This window comes from Gasterosteus aculeatus, chromosome 8 (genome assembly GCF_964276395.1).
Source record: "Gasterosteus aculeatus chromosome 8, fGasAcu3.hap1.1, whole genome shotgun sequence".
NCBI classification, from domain to species: domain Eukaryota; kingdom Metazoa; phylum Chordata; class Actinopteri; order Perciformes; family Gasterosteidae; genus Gasterosteus; species Gasterosteus aculeatus.
This window is the reverse complement of record NC_135695.1, coordinates 8391601-8407695: the sequence shown is the minus strand read 5'-3', so window position 1 is coordinate 8407695 and position 16095 is coordinate 8391601. Positions and strand designations below refer to the sequence as shown.

General features: G+C 41.2%; 1 protein-coding gene across 1 annotated transcript; it reads right to left on the bottom strand.

Moving 5' to 3' along the window:
* Positions 1 to 213: 213 nt before the first annotated feature.
* LOC120824502 (regulator of G-protein signaling 21) lies at positions 214 to 6650 on the bottom strand. Its single transcript, XM_040185399.2, has 4 exons — positions 6195 to 6650; positions 3714 to 3775; positions 1556 to 1722; positions 214 to 1127 (listed from the first exon to the last, which is right to left on the bottom strand). The coding sequence occupies exons 1-4, from the start codon at positions 6302 to 6304 to the stop codon at positions 951 to 953; spliced, it is 516 nt and encodes a 171-aa protein (XP_040041333.2). The 5' UTR covers positions 6305 to 6650; the 3' UTR covers positions 214 to 950.
* Between the last annotated feature and the right edge of the window lie 9445 nt (positions 6651 to 16095).

Genomic DNA, 16095 nt, shown 5'->3' with positions numbered 1-16095 from the left:
TAGTACTAAGCCCTCGCTGACTTCCAGCAGGCCCAGATATACGATCAGATAATGCTGGACCTCCAATCAGAATGGCCAAAGTTGGTTTTCTGCAGACTTGCTTGGACGGAGTGGCTCAAGAGTGCGTGAAAAGTCATAGAAAAGATTCAGGAATGAAAGCAAAGAACGTCAAGCGACATATTCACTTAGACCACCACAGTCCAACTTCCACAAGCTTAATTTGTTTATTGTGTCAATCTTTAAGGTTTTTAAGTCCTTCAAATTTCTCAAATTTATACAGCATTTCACATCTTCACGTCTCTTATTTGTCAATCCTCCGGTGTAAAGGCCATAAACATGTGTCACTGGATGCTGATCAATACTATCATGGGAGCAAATTCAGCTTACAACTGAGGTTAAAGGGATAGTTTGACATCTTGGCTAAATGTGAATATAAACTTGGCCAGCGTTTATCTCAAAGACGCTGCAGCCAATAGGAGGTTAGCTTAGCATAAATATGGCAAAACATTGTGTGGTATATTTATTCGTTTCTTCACCAGTAACATATTAACTGATTATTAAACATCTGAAGACTCGCAGGGGTTCCCTTTTATCCTGAAAAAAAAAAGCCCAAATAGACAAAGTAGTTCCAGATTAATTGCACTTTTTTAATGGGTCTGCCATCTTCGGAGGAGAGGCTCCAAAACAAACCCAGAGTGGAATGCAGGGCTTTTTTTTTAAAGTGTAAAACAATCCACACAAATTCTGATTTTAAAAGCTCCCCAATGGATTTACATTTTTGGCTTTTAAAGCCAGTCAGTCCTCATTTCGACAGCTACGTAGCTCCATCCAGGTCTTCCTCTGACAGAGAAGCCTTTTGTGTTTAATCTGAGATGCTTAGGAAAGTCGGCTGAAGAGCAGAATCAATCATTCAGAGACGTGTCGGACAGGCTCCTTCGCTCATGATGCTTTCATTGCTGTTCAGCCTGTTCCAGGAGACCTTGGTACATTTCTGATTTCAGAAATCGCGGATAACAGTCGTTTTCCATCAGACTGTATATCACTCTCTGCGCCCCGTCAAGACAATTTTGCACCGGCTGAGAGAGGTTTTCCCTGATTTCCTCTCTTGTCACGCAGTCAATGTTTATCTGTGTTAAAAAAAACAATTTTTACTTCACACATGAGTTCTTTTATATTACTTGAGAAAGTTAACCGCGTGTTGAAGTTGAAAAATGTGTATGAATGAATACACGCTGAATTTCTATCAGCAGCATTGATCGCAGGCTCCTGATATCCTGTAATGTCACACATGCAAAGTAAAAGTCTATCTGGGAGTTTCAAAGAAGTTACGTTTGGCGGAGAGCAAGCGAATAGCAACTTAGGGAACACAATTAATGAATCTTACTATGAGAACTTACAATGTTAAGCAGCAATGATTGCTCATGATTGCATTTCATATTGAGAGTGAAATACACTGTGGAGGCATAACGATGAAAACAAGCCAGCTTGTACTTGAGGCTCATTTGAAGTCACACACATCTGACTTCATTCACGTGTCATTAAACAAAAGCCATACCTGTTTAGGCGCATCAACTTGGACAAACTCTGCGTAGATCTTCTTGGCAGCCACCGTCATTTTTGCCGGACTGGTAATCGTCTTGTAGTCCTCACACGCCAGCCAGAACAAGAGGTTCTCCTCACTGTATTCTGTCCTCAAGAAGTCCTCAAACAGCAGCTGGCCTGCTGCACAGAGGAAACACAGAGATTTTCAACTTCCTAAGTTGAATTAAGACAAAATTTTAAAGTTTTTTAAAACTTTTTTTAACTAACTTTTTTAAAAACTTTTTCATAAAAAAAGAAATGGAGCCAAAGAAGTCGCAGAATCTTTTTGTTCTCAAATCATCTTGGGATGTCAAGGCTTTGGGATAACAGCTGTTTGTGAGATATGGTCATTTGCATAACCAAAGCCCCTAAAAGTCCATATAAGGCTTCTAGTTTCCTTCATTTGTAGCCAATGTTCTAAGAAGACTTGAAAGCTTCCAACACAGGTCTTAATATTGCTGATTAGACCACTTCTCGAGTCCGTGCACCAATTGAGTGTCCTTGTTGCACCTGTTAGCGTGGAATGATTTGCACCTTTCATTGCAAACATTGACGCCCAATCCCAGTTGACACTAAGGGTAAATCAGCATTGGATGCCGACCTAGCCGAAGGGAATTACCAACAGGTCATTGCAATGTGGCAAAACAGGATAACCAGCAAACGCACGGTGGGTATAAAAAGTGGACGTTTAGACCACACAGACTCTCACGCTCAACCACTTATAGGCAACGTCACTTAAATTAGGGAGGGTTTAGGGTTTAGAGGGGAGATTGGGATTGGGCCTTAGTGTTGGATGATGATTTGTGAACTAATAGATACTTCTCAAATCTCGTCCTACCTTCAACCCAAGCCTATAGGTCTAATCAGCTGGGTTAACTCATAACATTTGTGTGGTTCTTTTCAACGTTTAGCTGTGCCGTTTTAGGCGTGTACATGTATTAGCCATGTACTGTGGCAATGACAGATATAGTGTTGCATTGGACACAAAAAGCCCCACTTTGATCTCAAGTGGGCCTTACTAGTAAGCTAGTATGTATCCAGCTCAGTTTTTCTCATGCGCTTACTCGTACAGTGCGACCCCCGATGGACTGACTGGGAATAGCAGCTACATTTATAGAAATGAATGTTCTCCTGTAATTGTCACACGAGCACAGGGGCCCCGTGCTGGGCCCTCTTTATCCCTGTTCTACAGTCTAAAAATCATAGTAGCGTATTAGATACACTGATCCCAGCCTCGAGATTTTAGGATATGTAATACCTTTGTGCAAACAGTGACATAGTATCAAGTTTAAAAAGGAAATTTTAAATGTACGGTCTTTCTACGGTGATGTAGTTAAATGCAAGAAAGAACTACAGGCTGCGGTCTCAGCTTGGATATCTAGTTGAGGGCAGCTAGGAGTAAATGCTCGAGCTGCTGCTCAAAAACATACTCTGTTATTCACACAAATTGCTTGGCATGAATCACAGATGGTGCTTTGACAGTAATTGACAGCAGACAAAATATGGGCTGATAGTTCCCATCTACAAATCACTCTTGGCCCATATCTAAGCTTTCAATCATAACCGAGTCCACCCTTTAAAATTAGATGAGACAAAGTAATATGAATACTATTGAATTGAAACTGCCACAGGCACAGCTATTTATTTTTTGCTATTAACCGATTTGTTACAAAAGGTAAATGGAGCAACTGGGATGCAAGGTAAAATGCATCTTCGCGCAGGAGACAACAAGCTGAAATATTACAGAGCAGCGGAATTCAGTTCCGTTTAGTTAGAAGAGAGCAGAGACAGCAGAAAGAGAGAGACAAGGAACGCATCTGCTTGTTCGGGTAAAAGCCATCACAGTGGTGGCTTTATAAATGAACGGAATCACCCCATCTACCCCAGCAGCTCAGGCCTCTTATCTGTGCCAGTGGCATCCTCCTTCAATACGTCTCTGAATGATTTGACTAACTTGAAGGAAGAATATATCCTCCATCCTCCCCGAGGGCAATAAACGGTAATATGCAGAGTCCGAGCAGCGGACAATTGAGAATGCAAAAAAATTAAAATAAAAATAAAAAACGAAGAAGTGAGAGAAAGGCCTTTCGACAAAAGACTGAGGGAAATAAATACGGCACAAGTGATCTTACTTTTACACTGCAGAAGATGGTCGAGTGACTCTCCCCATGCCAAGACATCATCACCAGGGTTCCTGAAGAGTAAACACGTCATAAAACATACAGTTTGGACAACATGCACTTATTTTGTTAGGGATACGAGTCCTTGTCTGCGAAAAACTTGAGTAATTTCAAAGGACATTTTTATCCACATATCAGAGCCATTCACTTTTTATGTTTAAATCGGTTAAAAAGTTGGTGAAAAGTGTTAGGGTTTCGGAAAGCTCTCGAGGGAGGCCTCACTCCTGTTCTCGTCCTGGCCGGAAACGAGGACACGAATGAGTCAATTCGTTTAGATTCAAAAATCAAAAAGTATTTAATAACTAAACAACGTTATAAGGAATGCAATTACAAAGTGAAATACTAAGCGAACAGTGGAATATTTCGCGAAATAGAGAATCCTCTGAGCAAGTCTAAAGTGACTTTTCAAGGCGGCTGCAGGTCAGATTCTACCAGTCCTTTCCCCCGCCATGGTCCTTTGAAACCTCTTGAGGTGTGTCTTCCTTGGTGCATTTGAATGTCATTGGCTTCTTCTCCAAAGGGCCACCTCCTGGACTGTCCCCTTCACGTCGAGGTGTGAAGCTGCAGCTGTAACCTGAAACCTCTCTGTACTATCTGTCCCTCACATTCCAATGCACTCAATGTAGATTCAGTTGGCTTTATGCCCCAGTGAGTGAATTTAACAAAGCATACATAGTTTAAGTCTTCATCTTATAACTAGTACACCTTCATCACAACAACCCATCATTAATGATCCCTGTTCATCACACTTCATCATAAGATCTAAGACAGTTCATGTGGTTCAATTCTCAAGACATTTGCCTCAGTCGGCTGCCTTACATTAAGTTGTTCATTTACTACCTGACAGGAGAAAAAAATCCCAAAAAACCCTCTTTGGGGATGAAATTGGGAGAAATCCATAAAGAACGGCAACTGGCATCCGTCCCCAGGTTTTAACATCACATTGTGACAGAATGTTAATGTGTACAGTGTTTATATGATTTAAATGACTATGAATTGTGTTTGATTGAAATTGCATTCACTCAATCTAACATGTTAATGTAATAACTAATATCTAATAACACACAAACTATAATTCTAACACTAAACATTATTACACGTACTATAATTTCCTGACTAGGGGTGCACTTCTGGCTTAAATCCCTAACAATTGTAGTTTTTGAAATGGCATTAATCAGAGCAAATAAAAAAATAAAAATCAATGACAACTTACATATTTGTGGTTAATAGGTACCAGGTAATAAAAAATAAATAGTGTTCATTGGATTAGGGTGACCTCCTGAACACAGTTACATGAGGAAGATCATAAAACAACAAAAGCACCAAACATTGGAATGATTATAAATTTGTTGCTAGGTCGTTGCAGCATAAGCAGAGAACTAGCATCTCAACCTATGTTCATGGGCTCAAAGGGAGTTATTCACATGATCTGATGCGTGGACTGGATATGTAGAAGATGTCTGTGACATGGAAAACCAGTCATTGTAGTGAGCTATGTCATTTGTATCTCAAATCTCAGAACTCACCAGAATTCTGAAGTTATTTTTAAGTATACCTACTGAGTGCATTCATTTAATGCCAACAACAAAGAGTTTTGTTAAGCAAGATAAGCAATGAGGGCCGATGGTCGGTGAACCAACTCTGATTGTAGTGCAATCAACGCCAGGTGTTTTAGATCGGAGAGCCAATGAAGCAGTGCCCTACCTATTCAGAGATAGTTATTTTGATTTGAACAGATTTAGCCCACTTGACTTGAATACTGCCCCCCTAAATCACTGTATTCAAAAAAAGAAAAGTCTCTTAACGACAAATACAACAGACTAATTTCTCAACGGTAGTTCATTCAATGAAGTTGCATTGAATTTCTAAAAAGTTGTGAGAGCTTTGACAGCACAGCTTTGAGCTATACTTTTCCAAGATGGGTTTCAAATAAGTCCCTCTGAAGTCAGACGAGGCGTCAGAGAAAAGGCCGGCGCAGCCACACATTCCTGCATCATCTAGAGAGCAGGCCGTATTCAGCTCTAAAGGATTCCCACTCATCTGTGGACTTTTTTCATGTTTTTTCCTAGGGAGGAAGGAAGGCAAAGAGAGCTGGAGGCAAACTGAGAAGTACAGCGAAGCAGACAGAAAGAAACTTCACAACCCCCCCCCCCCCAAAAAAAACGCTACAGATCACAGGAGCCCCATCAAAAAACACTTGCTAATAAACGCAGAGACAAGGGAGAGGCCTCTGAAAAACACATCCCGGCTCTGTTGTAGCGACATGCTTTTCTCGTTGCATGGCAAGATCTGAGTAAGTCTGTCGTTACCGACGAACAGGCCGCGGGGAAAGTAAATCATTGAAAGTGCTCTACAGCGTCAAAATCTTCAGCGCCAGACAACCGGTTTGTACAAAGTCTCGAAAGCTAGATCCAGTGTTGAGCTCATACTTACAACATGTGTTTTCTGTAGCCAAAACGACAAGCGGGATATGACTGAAATAACACACTGATCCTTTGCTGTTTCTGCTGCTTGACAAACCCCAAAAGTGCAAGTCCACGCATGTTGGGATGGAGCACAGACAGGCTCAAAGTTTAGACAAATGTCAGCTTTCCCGCTTTATTTAAAAAACTCAAACTCCCTGAGCCAAAAATAAGTACGACGTTTAAGTCTAGAGCACCACCTTGTCTGTTCCATTAATCAGCAGCTACCGCTATCATTAGATCTGCTGCTCTTGTTTTTCAATGTGTGTGAGGGCAAAAAACCCTCTTTCATAAAAACTGCCCACAAACAAGACATAAATTTAGATTTTTGCAGAGACTTCTTTATATGAAGCTTAGTGAAAGTTCGGTCCGGTGGTGCACTCCTTTATTATCTCATATCTTTCTCTCCCTGTGATCAGCCTATTGTGGGCGTTCATCTTAAGTTACCCAACCAGTTCTGTGTTTCCTAATGACATAATTTACCTATGATGCATTCAGAATATTGTAGGTCTGTCCTTCAGGGCTTTTCAAGGCATTTGCACACCAAGGCCAAATGGATTGAAATGGTCAATGATACCATTGTAGCAAATACAACTTCACGTTTGTCTGTCATTTCAGACACCAACATGGCATCTGCTAATTAAACATCCCCTTCTACTGACAAAGTGCTTGACAACTAACAAGGTAAAGCATAGACATACAGAGAGTGAACGATTCATTGCGAAAGGTGATTCAGTTTTGTCTTGCATTGCAATTTTTCCACCAAATAAAATCCTTTTATATTTCAACCAGTGTTTCAACCAAGTTTTTTCCTCCTTTTATCTGATGACTGGTCTTAGCAGTCTTGGACGATGTATTTAACCTAAGTGGTCTGGTCTAATGATCTGCTTCTTTACCTACACTTTGAAAAAAAGGGTAAAGAAAAACATTTTCACTGTTACTTGAGTGGTACTTGAATCGGAGAATGCTAAAAAAAAAAGCAGGTGCTCCAGAAGCATAGCAATATTTATTTGAGAAGGAAAGAAGCTTATGAAATCCAAGGCACACTGCTTTGTAAGCAAAATACAATGGAAACACATTTATTCACACGGCTACGTGGTAAAAAGTGTAGAACAAAAGCATATTGGCTGTATTTCTCAGGGTGTACAATAGTATTTATACCATGCATTAGTCATTTATCTAATGAACACAGCGTTGGTAACCACCATACCATTACACAGAATTTAACATGAGATATCAGTAGGAAATGTAGGCAGAAAACTACAGCAGACACTGCATGACATTTTGTTGTTTAAATGATTGTTATTAGACAATAGATGCCTGAGATATTGCTGTGTTATAAATAGCCGTTTGGAAAGACAAGTGATGATCCTGCATCACAGTTGGACTTGAAACATACGACTCACCGACTTTGACAGCTTTTCATTGCGCCGTTCTTCAGAATGGACACACTGTGTGTGTGTGTGTGTGTGTGTGTGTATCAATGCAGAAGAGTGATGGCAGTGAAAGCAACATCAGTAGGTTTCTAGTAGGTCATCTCAACTATGTTGATGTCTATCGTTTAAAAGAAGGTGGTTTAAATCATTCCTTTTTAGATCTCTCAATCACAGAAGAAGTGCTTGACACTTATTGCAGGATTGCTTTGCATTTCGTAATCGCACTACTCCTCTGGCCCTATATTCCCTCAACCGTATTATTGGGACCGGTTTCCTTTTTCATGAACCCAGACATCTTTACAGGAAAGAGGGGCCTCTTCGACACAGTTCACACAGAACCCCACAAACATAAAAAATTCTCCTGAGACAACCAGACGGTGTCAGGCAGAGGTAGGGTGCAATGTCCTCATCCAACGTAGTGAGAGAGAGAGAGAGAGAGCGAGAAGAAGGCTATGAAAATGACTGATGGAAGAACAAATGGCAGAGCTGTGATCGGGAGGAGAAGAGAGGATGTGAGTGTAGGGAGAAGGGGGACTACACTGACAGCTGAGCGGGCTTACCTGTCCGCCCAGCTCTCCTTTCTTCTGTCTTGATTTGCAAGTACTCGACGGGACACTTATCGGGGCCGGCCTGAAAAACAAGAACAGGTGTCATAAAACGCCGCTGTGACTGGGATTTGCATTTTTAATGACCCAACTGGAAAGGCTGAGGCATAAAAAGGCCGGTCAGATATGCGCTAATGTGGTACTCATCACAAACTCAGCTGCAAACTATCACCCTTCCGATAATGGAAAACTGTTTGTCGCAGAACAAGACTTACATACTCGGGTAACACACGGGATAGGAGAGCTATTACTGGAAAAGATTTCACGTTGGCCGATTGTGAGGGATTTAGAAATTTAAATTCACTTCCAGAGGGGACTTCCTTGACACCAAATATGTTTAATATTCATGACCAGACACACATAGGGGGAATTAAACAGATCAGCATATGCAGATCACAGATCAAGAGCTATGGCCGCAATGAAAACCCACTAAACGGTGAGATGAAGTGGAATTGCTGCATGTATTATTGTCTGGTGAAGCCTACGTTGCAGTGCGCGTTATCTCAAGGTGGCAGCACTGATTTCAGGCCAAACTTGCGTCAGTTTGGTGTTAGCGTTTGTGTGCATGAACCTCCCAACTGTTTGGTTCTGTTCTAACTGGGAGGTGCTGACCCGGACGGGCGATACTGTCGGGCGCTGGAAAGAGCTCTTTAAATCTTAAACCCAGTGACTTGTGGGGGAGGGGGTCGAGTCCACATCCCTGGCAGAAGTCGCTACGATGGTGAAAAAAACTGCCCAAAGTTGCTGAAAGCGTTGGACATTGTTGGGCGGTCTTGGCTAACCCGTCTTTTCAGTGTTGCATGGGGGTCTGGAACAACGGCAAAGGACATGCAGACCAGTGTGGTGGTTCCCATTTACAAAAAAAATGAACTACTGGGGCATCACATTACTCAGCCGGTGGAACGGTGCTAGTATGATGTGTGCTGGAGACGAGGCTCCGGCCGTTGGTTAAACCTCGGATTCAAGAGGGGCTGTGCGGAGTCCGTCCCGGTTGCGGAACGGTGGACTAGTTCTTTACCCTCCCAAGACTGCTGGAGGGGTTAAGCGGAGAAACTGGATAGATGGATGCAACTGCTGCTGGATGGGACACACACACACACACACACACACACACACAGCATAATGGTAATATGATGAAGTTGTCAATGGGGAGAACATCTGTTAAAAAGTGTGCAATGTCTGTCCTCAATACCCCCCTCTGCTTAGGAGACCTTGATGATCACACTTTGAGTAAACATCTTAATTTCTACCAACCATTATTGTAAGATGCCATTAACGTAGTTGGGTAACGCTGTGGGAGGGCCACACACACAGAATAATGACAACCCTGGTTCACAACAGGCAATTTAAAGCTTACCATTAAAGCACTTAGTCAAGAGCACTGTAAATGAATACATAATTGTGTAAAGAGGAATGCAGCTGGCTACGCTTTCTCATTATTAAAATGTCTGATTGCACATGTATGAGGTAATTAAGAACACAGTATGCCAGGCCTTGGAAGCCAAACAGCAAAACTATTTTTGAATACTCTCAACTGGCAGTATGCTCTTCTAGAGGCCGTGTCACTCCAGACATATTCATGGTCAGTTCCTATTTGAAAAGCACCAATTTAGCGTGTGCATACTTAGTAGATGATCAACTGTTCTCTGTAGTAGTTTATTGTTGATTGTCCCGTGTGACCTTAATTATATTAAATACACAGTTTTGCATGAAGCAGACCCGTACAGAGTGTGTGCTAACGTCAAGTGTATTTTTTTTGGGTGCATCTATTTAACAGTTGAGCAGTCAGATGGATCCGCCTCAGCCATCACGATGAACAGACGTCACACGACTAGGAGGTTAACACCTTAAGAGTTACTTACACATTTGTGAGTAGTGACTTTGCCTTTAGCTCGCTCAACTTTATTCTGATTTCATTAGAAACTCACCAGGCATGCCCTGTTCACAGCTGGACTGTAATTCCACCACCACATGCCACCTTGTCAATGACAAAGACAGCAAGAAGCACACAAACAAAATAAAAACACAACCCATTTGACCTTGTGGGAATTTTTTACTGTGAAAATGCATCTCAGGGGTCTTTGCTCTAGAAGATAGTTTGTACTGCCATTCTATTGCAGCGCCCCTGTGGAGCATTAGAAAGTGGTCTCACTGAACTATAGCTGCTGCTGCCGCCAGGAGCAGGACTGAAAACCTGGATTTTAATTGACATGAACAAAGCTCTGTGTTGAAGCCTCTACGGCTCTTTTTTTAATGTATCCTATATTGTTTTGTAGACTGTTCAATACAGCTCCACTGTGGGGAGCTGTGTCTCTGTGTCTTCTCTCTCCCACCCCCCCACTCTGGCTTCCTTTCTTTCTTTCATTCTGTCTATCTATCTTCCTCTTTTGTCTTTCGCTCTCTGGCACACAGCATCATATGCAGTGGCTGTGGGCTGTTGTTGCGCATGTTAAAAGCTCAGCTGGGAAGAATGAATCCCTGGGACTGATCCTCTGTGACCTCAGTGTTTCACACTCTAGCTTGGACCGACCATCTGGTTCAGGGTGGGGGAGCTGGTGTATGTGTCTGAGTGATGGAGTGTAGGCGTCAGGCGTGTGTGTACGTAGGTCTTTTTCTGTATCTGCTCCTGTGGATGCATGTGAGTTTATTTACATTCATTTATTGTGTTAGTTGATGTGTGTTTGTGTGTGTGTGTGTGTGTGTGTGTGTGAGGCGGGGGGGGGGAACGTTGCTTTTGATCTTTATGAGTAAACATTGTGTAAATGCAATGATCCTCTACAATTTGGGAAGCAGTTGAATCAGTGAAAAGGATGTTGTAACTCTAAATGACCAGCTTTAATGGGTAACGAGTGGTCTTGTCTAAGAAGATATATGACGGCAAGATTGAGGTGGACGGCAGTTGTCAGAAGCACCTTCCTCCAAAAAAAACAAATTCAAATTAATTCCTCGGTGTCTTTTTAGTTATGAATGCAATGTCCTTTTAGTTTATTTTTGAATAAACTGAACTCAATTCTTAACATAACACCATGTTTGTTGGCTTATAGTTCATCGTTTTGTTGTCCCGTTGTTGTTATCTTTTTATTTTAAGTAACGATGAATAGACATAATAGAAAATATAAAATAAAAAAAGATTCTAAATGATAACAAGCTATGAATACATGTCATAGCAGATGCAAACGTTGATAAAAGGGAATTCAGTACAATGGGATACTAACAGACGTCTGATAGAACTTAAGTTTGGCGGATCACAGGAGGCACCCTAAAACGAATAAATGTCAGATATACGTTTACTTTCAGACTAATCATTTGCATTACCATCCAAAAACACTCAACAGTTTATCAAAGAGTCCATTTCTAGTTTGTCTCGCGCATTGTGTATATATATATATATATATATATATATACACACACACACATCTCGGCGTGCATGCCCCATATATATATATATATATATTACACATATATATACACATACATACATACATACACACACTCAAAATATGCATTCACTGAAAGCTCACAGAATACAATATTTCCCTCCACTGCTCCCCTCATTATGTCTTCTCAGCAGCTAATGGTCACCACTGTTGGATATATATATATATATATTATATTATATTATATATATTATATATATATATATATATCCAACAAAGAGAAAATGCCATTCTGCAGACAGTGTTTTACAGTCTACAAGACAAAGGCCTTGACTTTGTTGTGCGCTTTCCGTTTCCCCCCAAAAAAGGGAAAAATGGGCCAGCGGCAATTAACAAGCCAAATTGCAGGTTTGTTAAAACTGAAGAAGAAGTATGCATCCGGGGGGTGCAGGGAAGGAAGAAGAGGTTGTCCTTCAGTCAAACAACAAAGAATTCCTCATTTTTTTTCTTCTCTCCAGTCTGAAGATGCAGATCAAGACGAGGTAATTATGCACTGATTGAGTATTCATAAACAATTATGCATTGTTTTATCTTTAATGATGCAAATTACTACTAATTACCTCCCGTTAATGGATACCGAGAGTCTTCATGAGCTGTGGAATAGTGCAATTAGGCAACGCTTTATCTAACAGTGCGGCGTGTAAATATTAGTTGAAGGTGTCTATGTATGGTTGATGTAAGCATGTCCATTTGTCTTACTCATCATCTCATGAGTTTGATGGATGTCATAAGCCTGACTCTGCATTAAGGAAACTAATTCAATTATTAGGCACATGAACAATACAGCAGCATTAATAGTAGCTGCTTCTATGGAGGTTTTGTAGATTTGAAAAAGTTAATGGATTTGAACTTTACAAAAGTCCCCCTGGACTCTTGCAAGACACAAATGGCATTTTCTTCAGGTTATTTAAGCATTATTTAATTTAAAAAGGGTAAAAATCACTTGCATTTCTTGACTTGGTCCATATCCTTATTCTTTTCTGGTGGTTTTCTCATCTATCAAAAAGCCTCTTGCAGACTCAATTAAATTGTGTAACAATTTGCTGCGGGCCCTTTCATCATTAAAACTGTTGTACCACTCTATGATCCGATAACTTTCCCCTGATCAAACTTTTGAGAGTGAATATAACATTTGATCAGTATATAAAAAGGGAGAGATGAGGCAGAACTATCATTATGACTTCTATCACTGTACAATGGAAATGATGAGAACATTTTCACCAATTAATGATGCAACCCGAGTGGGCCAATACTGCTGCAGCTTTGCATACGCATTGTGCCCATTCAGGCATTTAAGGTTTAAACTTCATCTTTTAAAATTTGCATGAATCTGGGGGGAGGGGGGTCAAGTTTTCTACCTTTTTTTATACATACTTAATATTTCAGTTTTCAAATTGTTACCTAGCATTTTAATAAATAAATTATTTTTGTTCAGCATAGAGTCCTCTTGTAATGGAGCTCATGCAGGAGAATCAAAAGCTCATAAATATATAAATATGGCTCATTAAGAATAGATGAATGCACATCCATAGATTGGGAAATGTTTTGTCCAGTTTGATACGAAGTATAATGCCTTGAGCTGCTAGTATGTACAATGGAAATCATGAAAAAAATAATTGCAGGCTATTTTGAGTTGTCCCATTACGCTCTATAAACATGGCCAATTTACATCTAGTTGAAATGTAGTCGTACATACACAGTAGGTATACATACAATTGGATTTTCATTTTATGATGCATAATGGGAATAGGAACAAAGCAAAAAAAACTACAAAAAAAAAAACTACACTATTAGTGGGGACAAACAATCTTGAGGGAACATTTTAAGCTGAACACTATATATACTATGTAGAATACTGAAAATATGTCCAGTGAAGATCGCTAAAGCACCAGATGTGTATTGTTTCAGCTCTCATGTGAAAACAAATGCAGAACTTGTAGCTGCTATAAAGCTAATTTGTTGAGAGTAGAGCTCAAACATAATTTAACACACAAAAAAACAACACCCTACAATTATATTGTTTTTAGCAGAATTTAACAAAGTTTCACAGATTTAACAATTCATGGATTCCAGTTGGAAAAAGATATTCATAGATAGCCAATCCTCCAACGCCTGCACAAAGAAACCAGTTGTACATGGACTCAAACGCACCAGACTCCAGGGAGCTTTGGCTTTTTTTACAAACTTTCAGAAACAGTTCATGAAACAGAGTTACTCAGAGTTCGGCTCAGGAGGAGTCAGTCGAGTCGGGAACAACGGAGCCAGGCAGAACTGAGCCCAGCAGGGTCCGACAGGGGATCAGTACGCGCACGAGTGCTGGAGAGTCTGGCGTGGAAACCCCAACAACAACCTGGCAACGTGTGGCTGGGAGGCACGAGTCCATATAGTGGCTTGATTAATGATCAGAGGCAGGTGAGGGAACAGGTGGAGGAGGCTTAGACTGATGAGGAGCAAGTGACAAAAAGGTCGAGGGAGGACGGTGACGAGCTGTGACACATATTGGCCAGAAGGTTTCCTGGTGGGAAAAATACTCATTCGGCAAACCGTATTGTTTGAGTGAGATTCGCTTTGGAAATGTGCCTAAAAGGGCACAAACATGGCAGCCAGGTTCACTTCAGGGACTCTTAAATGCTCAAAATAGCTGGTTAGCTATTAGCTGGTTGCGCACTACTTGGCATGCAAAATAAAACTGTTACCAATGCAACCGTTTCTTTTGTTGAAGAAGTGTTTTACCCCTGAATATCCATCCTTACACTCAGTGCTGTAGGGGTAAAAGGTGTTGGAATTAGAGGTGGGTAAACTCTGAATTTTGTGGTCATACAGACCTCGACGCGATGCGAAGCAACTCAACACAAAGCGTCGCGACTCTCTAAGGCTGACCTGGCTATATTGCATTATGTTATCAGTAAAAGTCATATACAATCAATGACAATGAATACATGTGTTAGTAGTTTGTAGTTTATTAAATTTAAGAAAACAGTAAAGTATTTCAACACAACACAATTGCAGATTAAGAACTATCTACATACGGAGTCTCCTTTTTACAGTAGTGCCCAGAGGGCCTCCTTGTCCTCCACGTCAGGTCCTTCCTTGCACAGAGGAGCCGTGAACCCCAGAACGCGTGTTCTGGGGTTTAACGGCCCCTCTGTGCTTCTCTCTCTATTGGACCTGGTGTTTCCTCTCCCTGTGCTCTCTGCATCATTGCCTGTCCTCTCACTGCCTGAAAAAATATGTTGAATTTAAGAGTTAACCAGTTAAGCAGCCTGTCAATTACATTGACAACATAAGTTAAAGGAACACTCATGTACTACCTACGTCATCATAAAAAGCCTATACAGCATGTTTTTTTTTCACATTGAGAACTGACTTGTTTTCTAATCTACGCGTCCCCAGGCGTTTTTCTTGTCCTTTTACCGTGCACGACCGGCGAACACAGAGCGCGCGACTACTAATCGCCCGCAACGACCACTACAACCCCCCCCGTCGGACCTTCTTGACCGGTCCGCGAAATATTGTCTGACATGAAACCGGTCCGTGAGGTAATAAAGGTTGGGGACCACTGGGCTGATCCACAACGTGTGTGTGTTTACACACCTCCTGGATCCTGATTGGTGTCGCTGCTGCAGCCGCAAGGCACTGATTGGATGCTCACAGACCATAATACAGCGCAGATGAAAAGGATTCAGACTTAGCTGTTTTAAAATTACACCAAGTTCATTTTGGATTATTCCAACGGAAGAATACAAGGCGCAGGGAACTTTGAGGTGCGTAAACGCTATTTATAGGTGCTATTTTCAAAATTCTAGAGGTGCGTAAACGGCGTTTGCATGCGTTTCCCCTCCACTACAGCCCTGCTTACACTCTAGTGTGTTGTGACTCGTTTTTCTTTTCCAACATGCAAAATCTTCGCTGAAGTTAACTTAAATGAACTAATGCTCGCCTGCTCCGGTATCACCGACACTGGTTTTTAAGTTTGCCTTGTGAGTACAAAAACGTTCCGAATTGTTTCACATTGAATGGTTTCTGTTGGTTCTCACTCATACAGTAATTGATGGCTGGCCCTGAATAACTCAGGAGCCCTCTTCCTCTTGTTCAGCTATTTCTTTTTTTTCCCTCCCACCCACAATTCCCAAAGTAAGCGCTGCAGTATAGCATCATCTGTCTCTGGTGGATGAAAACACAGGGGTGAGTGGTCCCTTCCACGTCTCTCACTGCGCCACATGGGCTGTAACACACATCATTGCACCCCAATTTCATCATAGGACACTTGTTTTGTCTTATTTTGATTTGCTTATTTGCCGGGATGTTAAGGCCATACGCAAAAACAACATGATTTTTGCAAAAGGGACCAGGTTGCTTTCCTACAACATTTGAAGACAGCCGTTTTCTTTTTC

Excerpts from the sequence above, each read along its gene's own strand:
- LOC120824502 (XM_040185399.2), bottom strand. The coding sequence starts at position 6,304 with ATGCGTGGACTTGCACTTTTGGGGTTTGTCAAGCAGCAGAAACAGCAA. Across the intron at positions 1,723-3,713 it reads CCATCTTCTGCAGTGTAAAA|CAGGCCAGCTGCTGTTTGAG; the intron begins GTAAGATCACTT and ends TCCTCTGTGCAG. Across the intron at positions 1,128-1,555 it reads AAGTTGATGCGCCTAAACAG|ATAAACATTGACTGCGTGAC; the intron begins GTATGGCTTTTG and ends TTTTTAACACAG.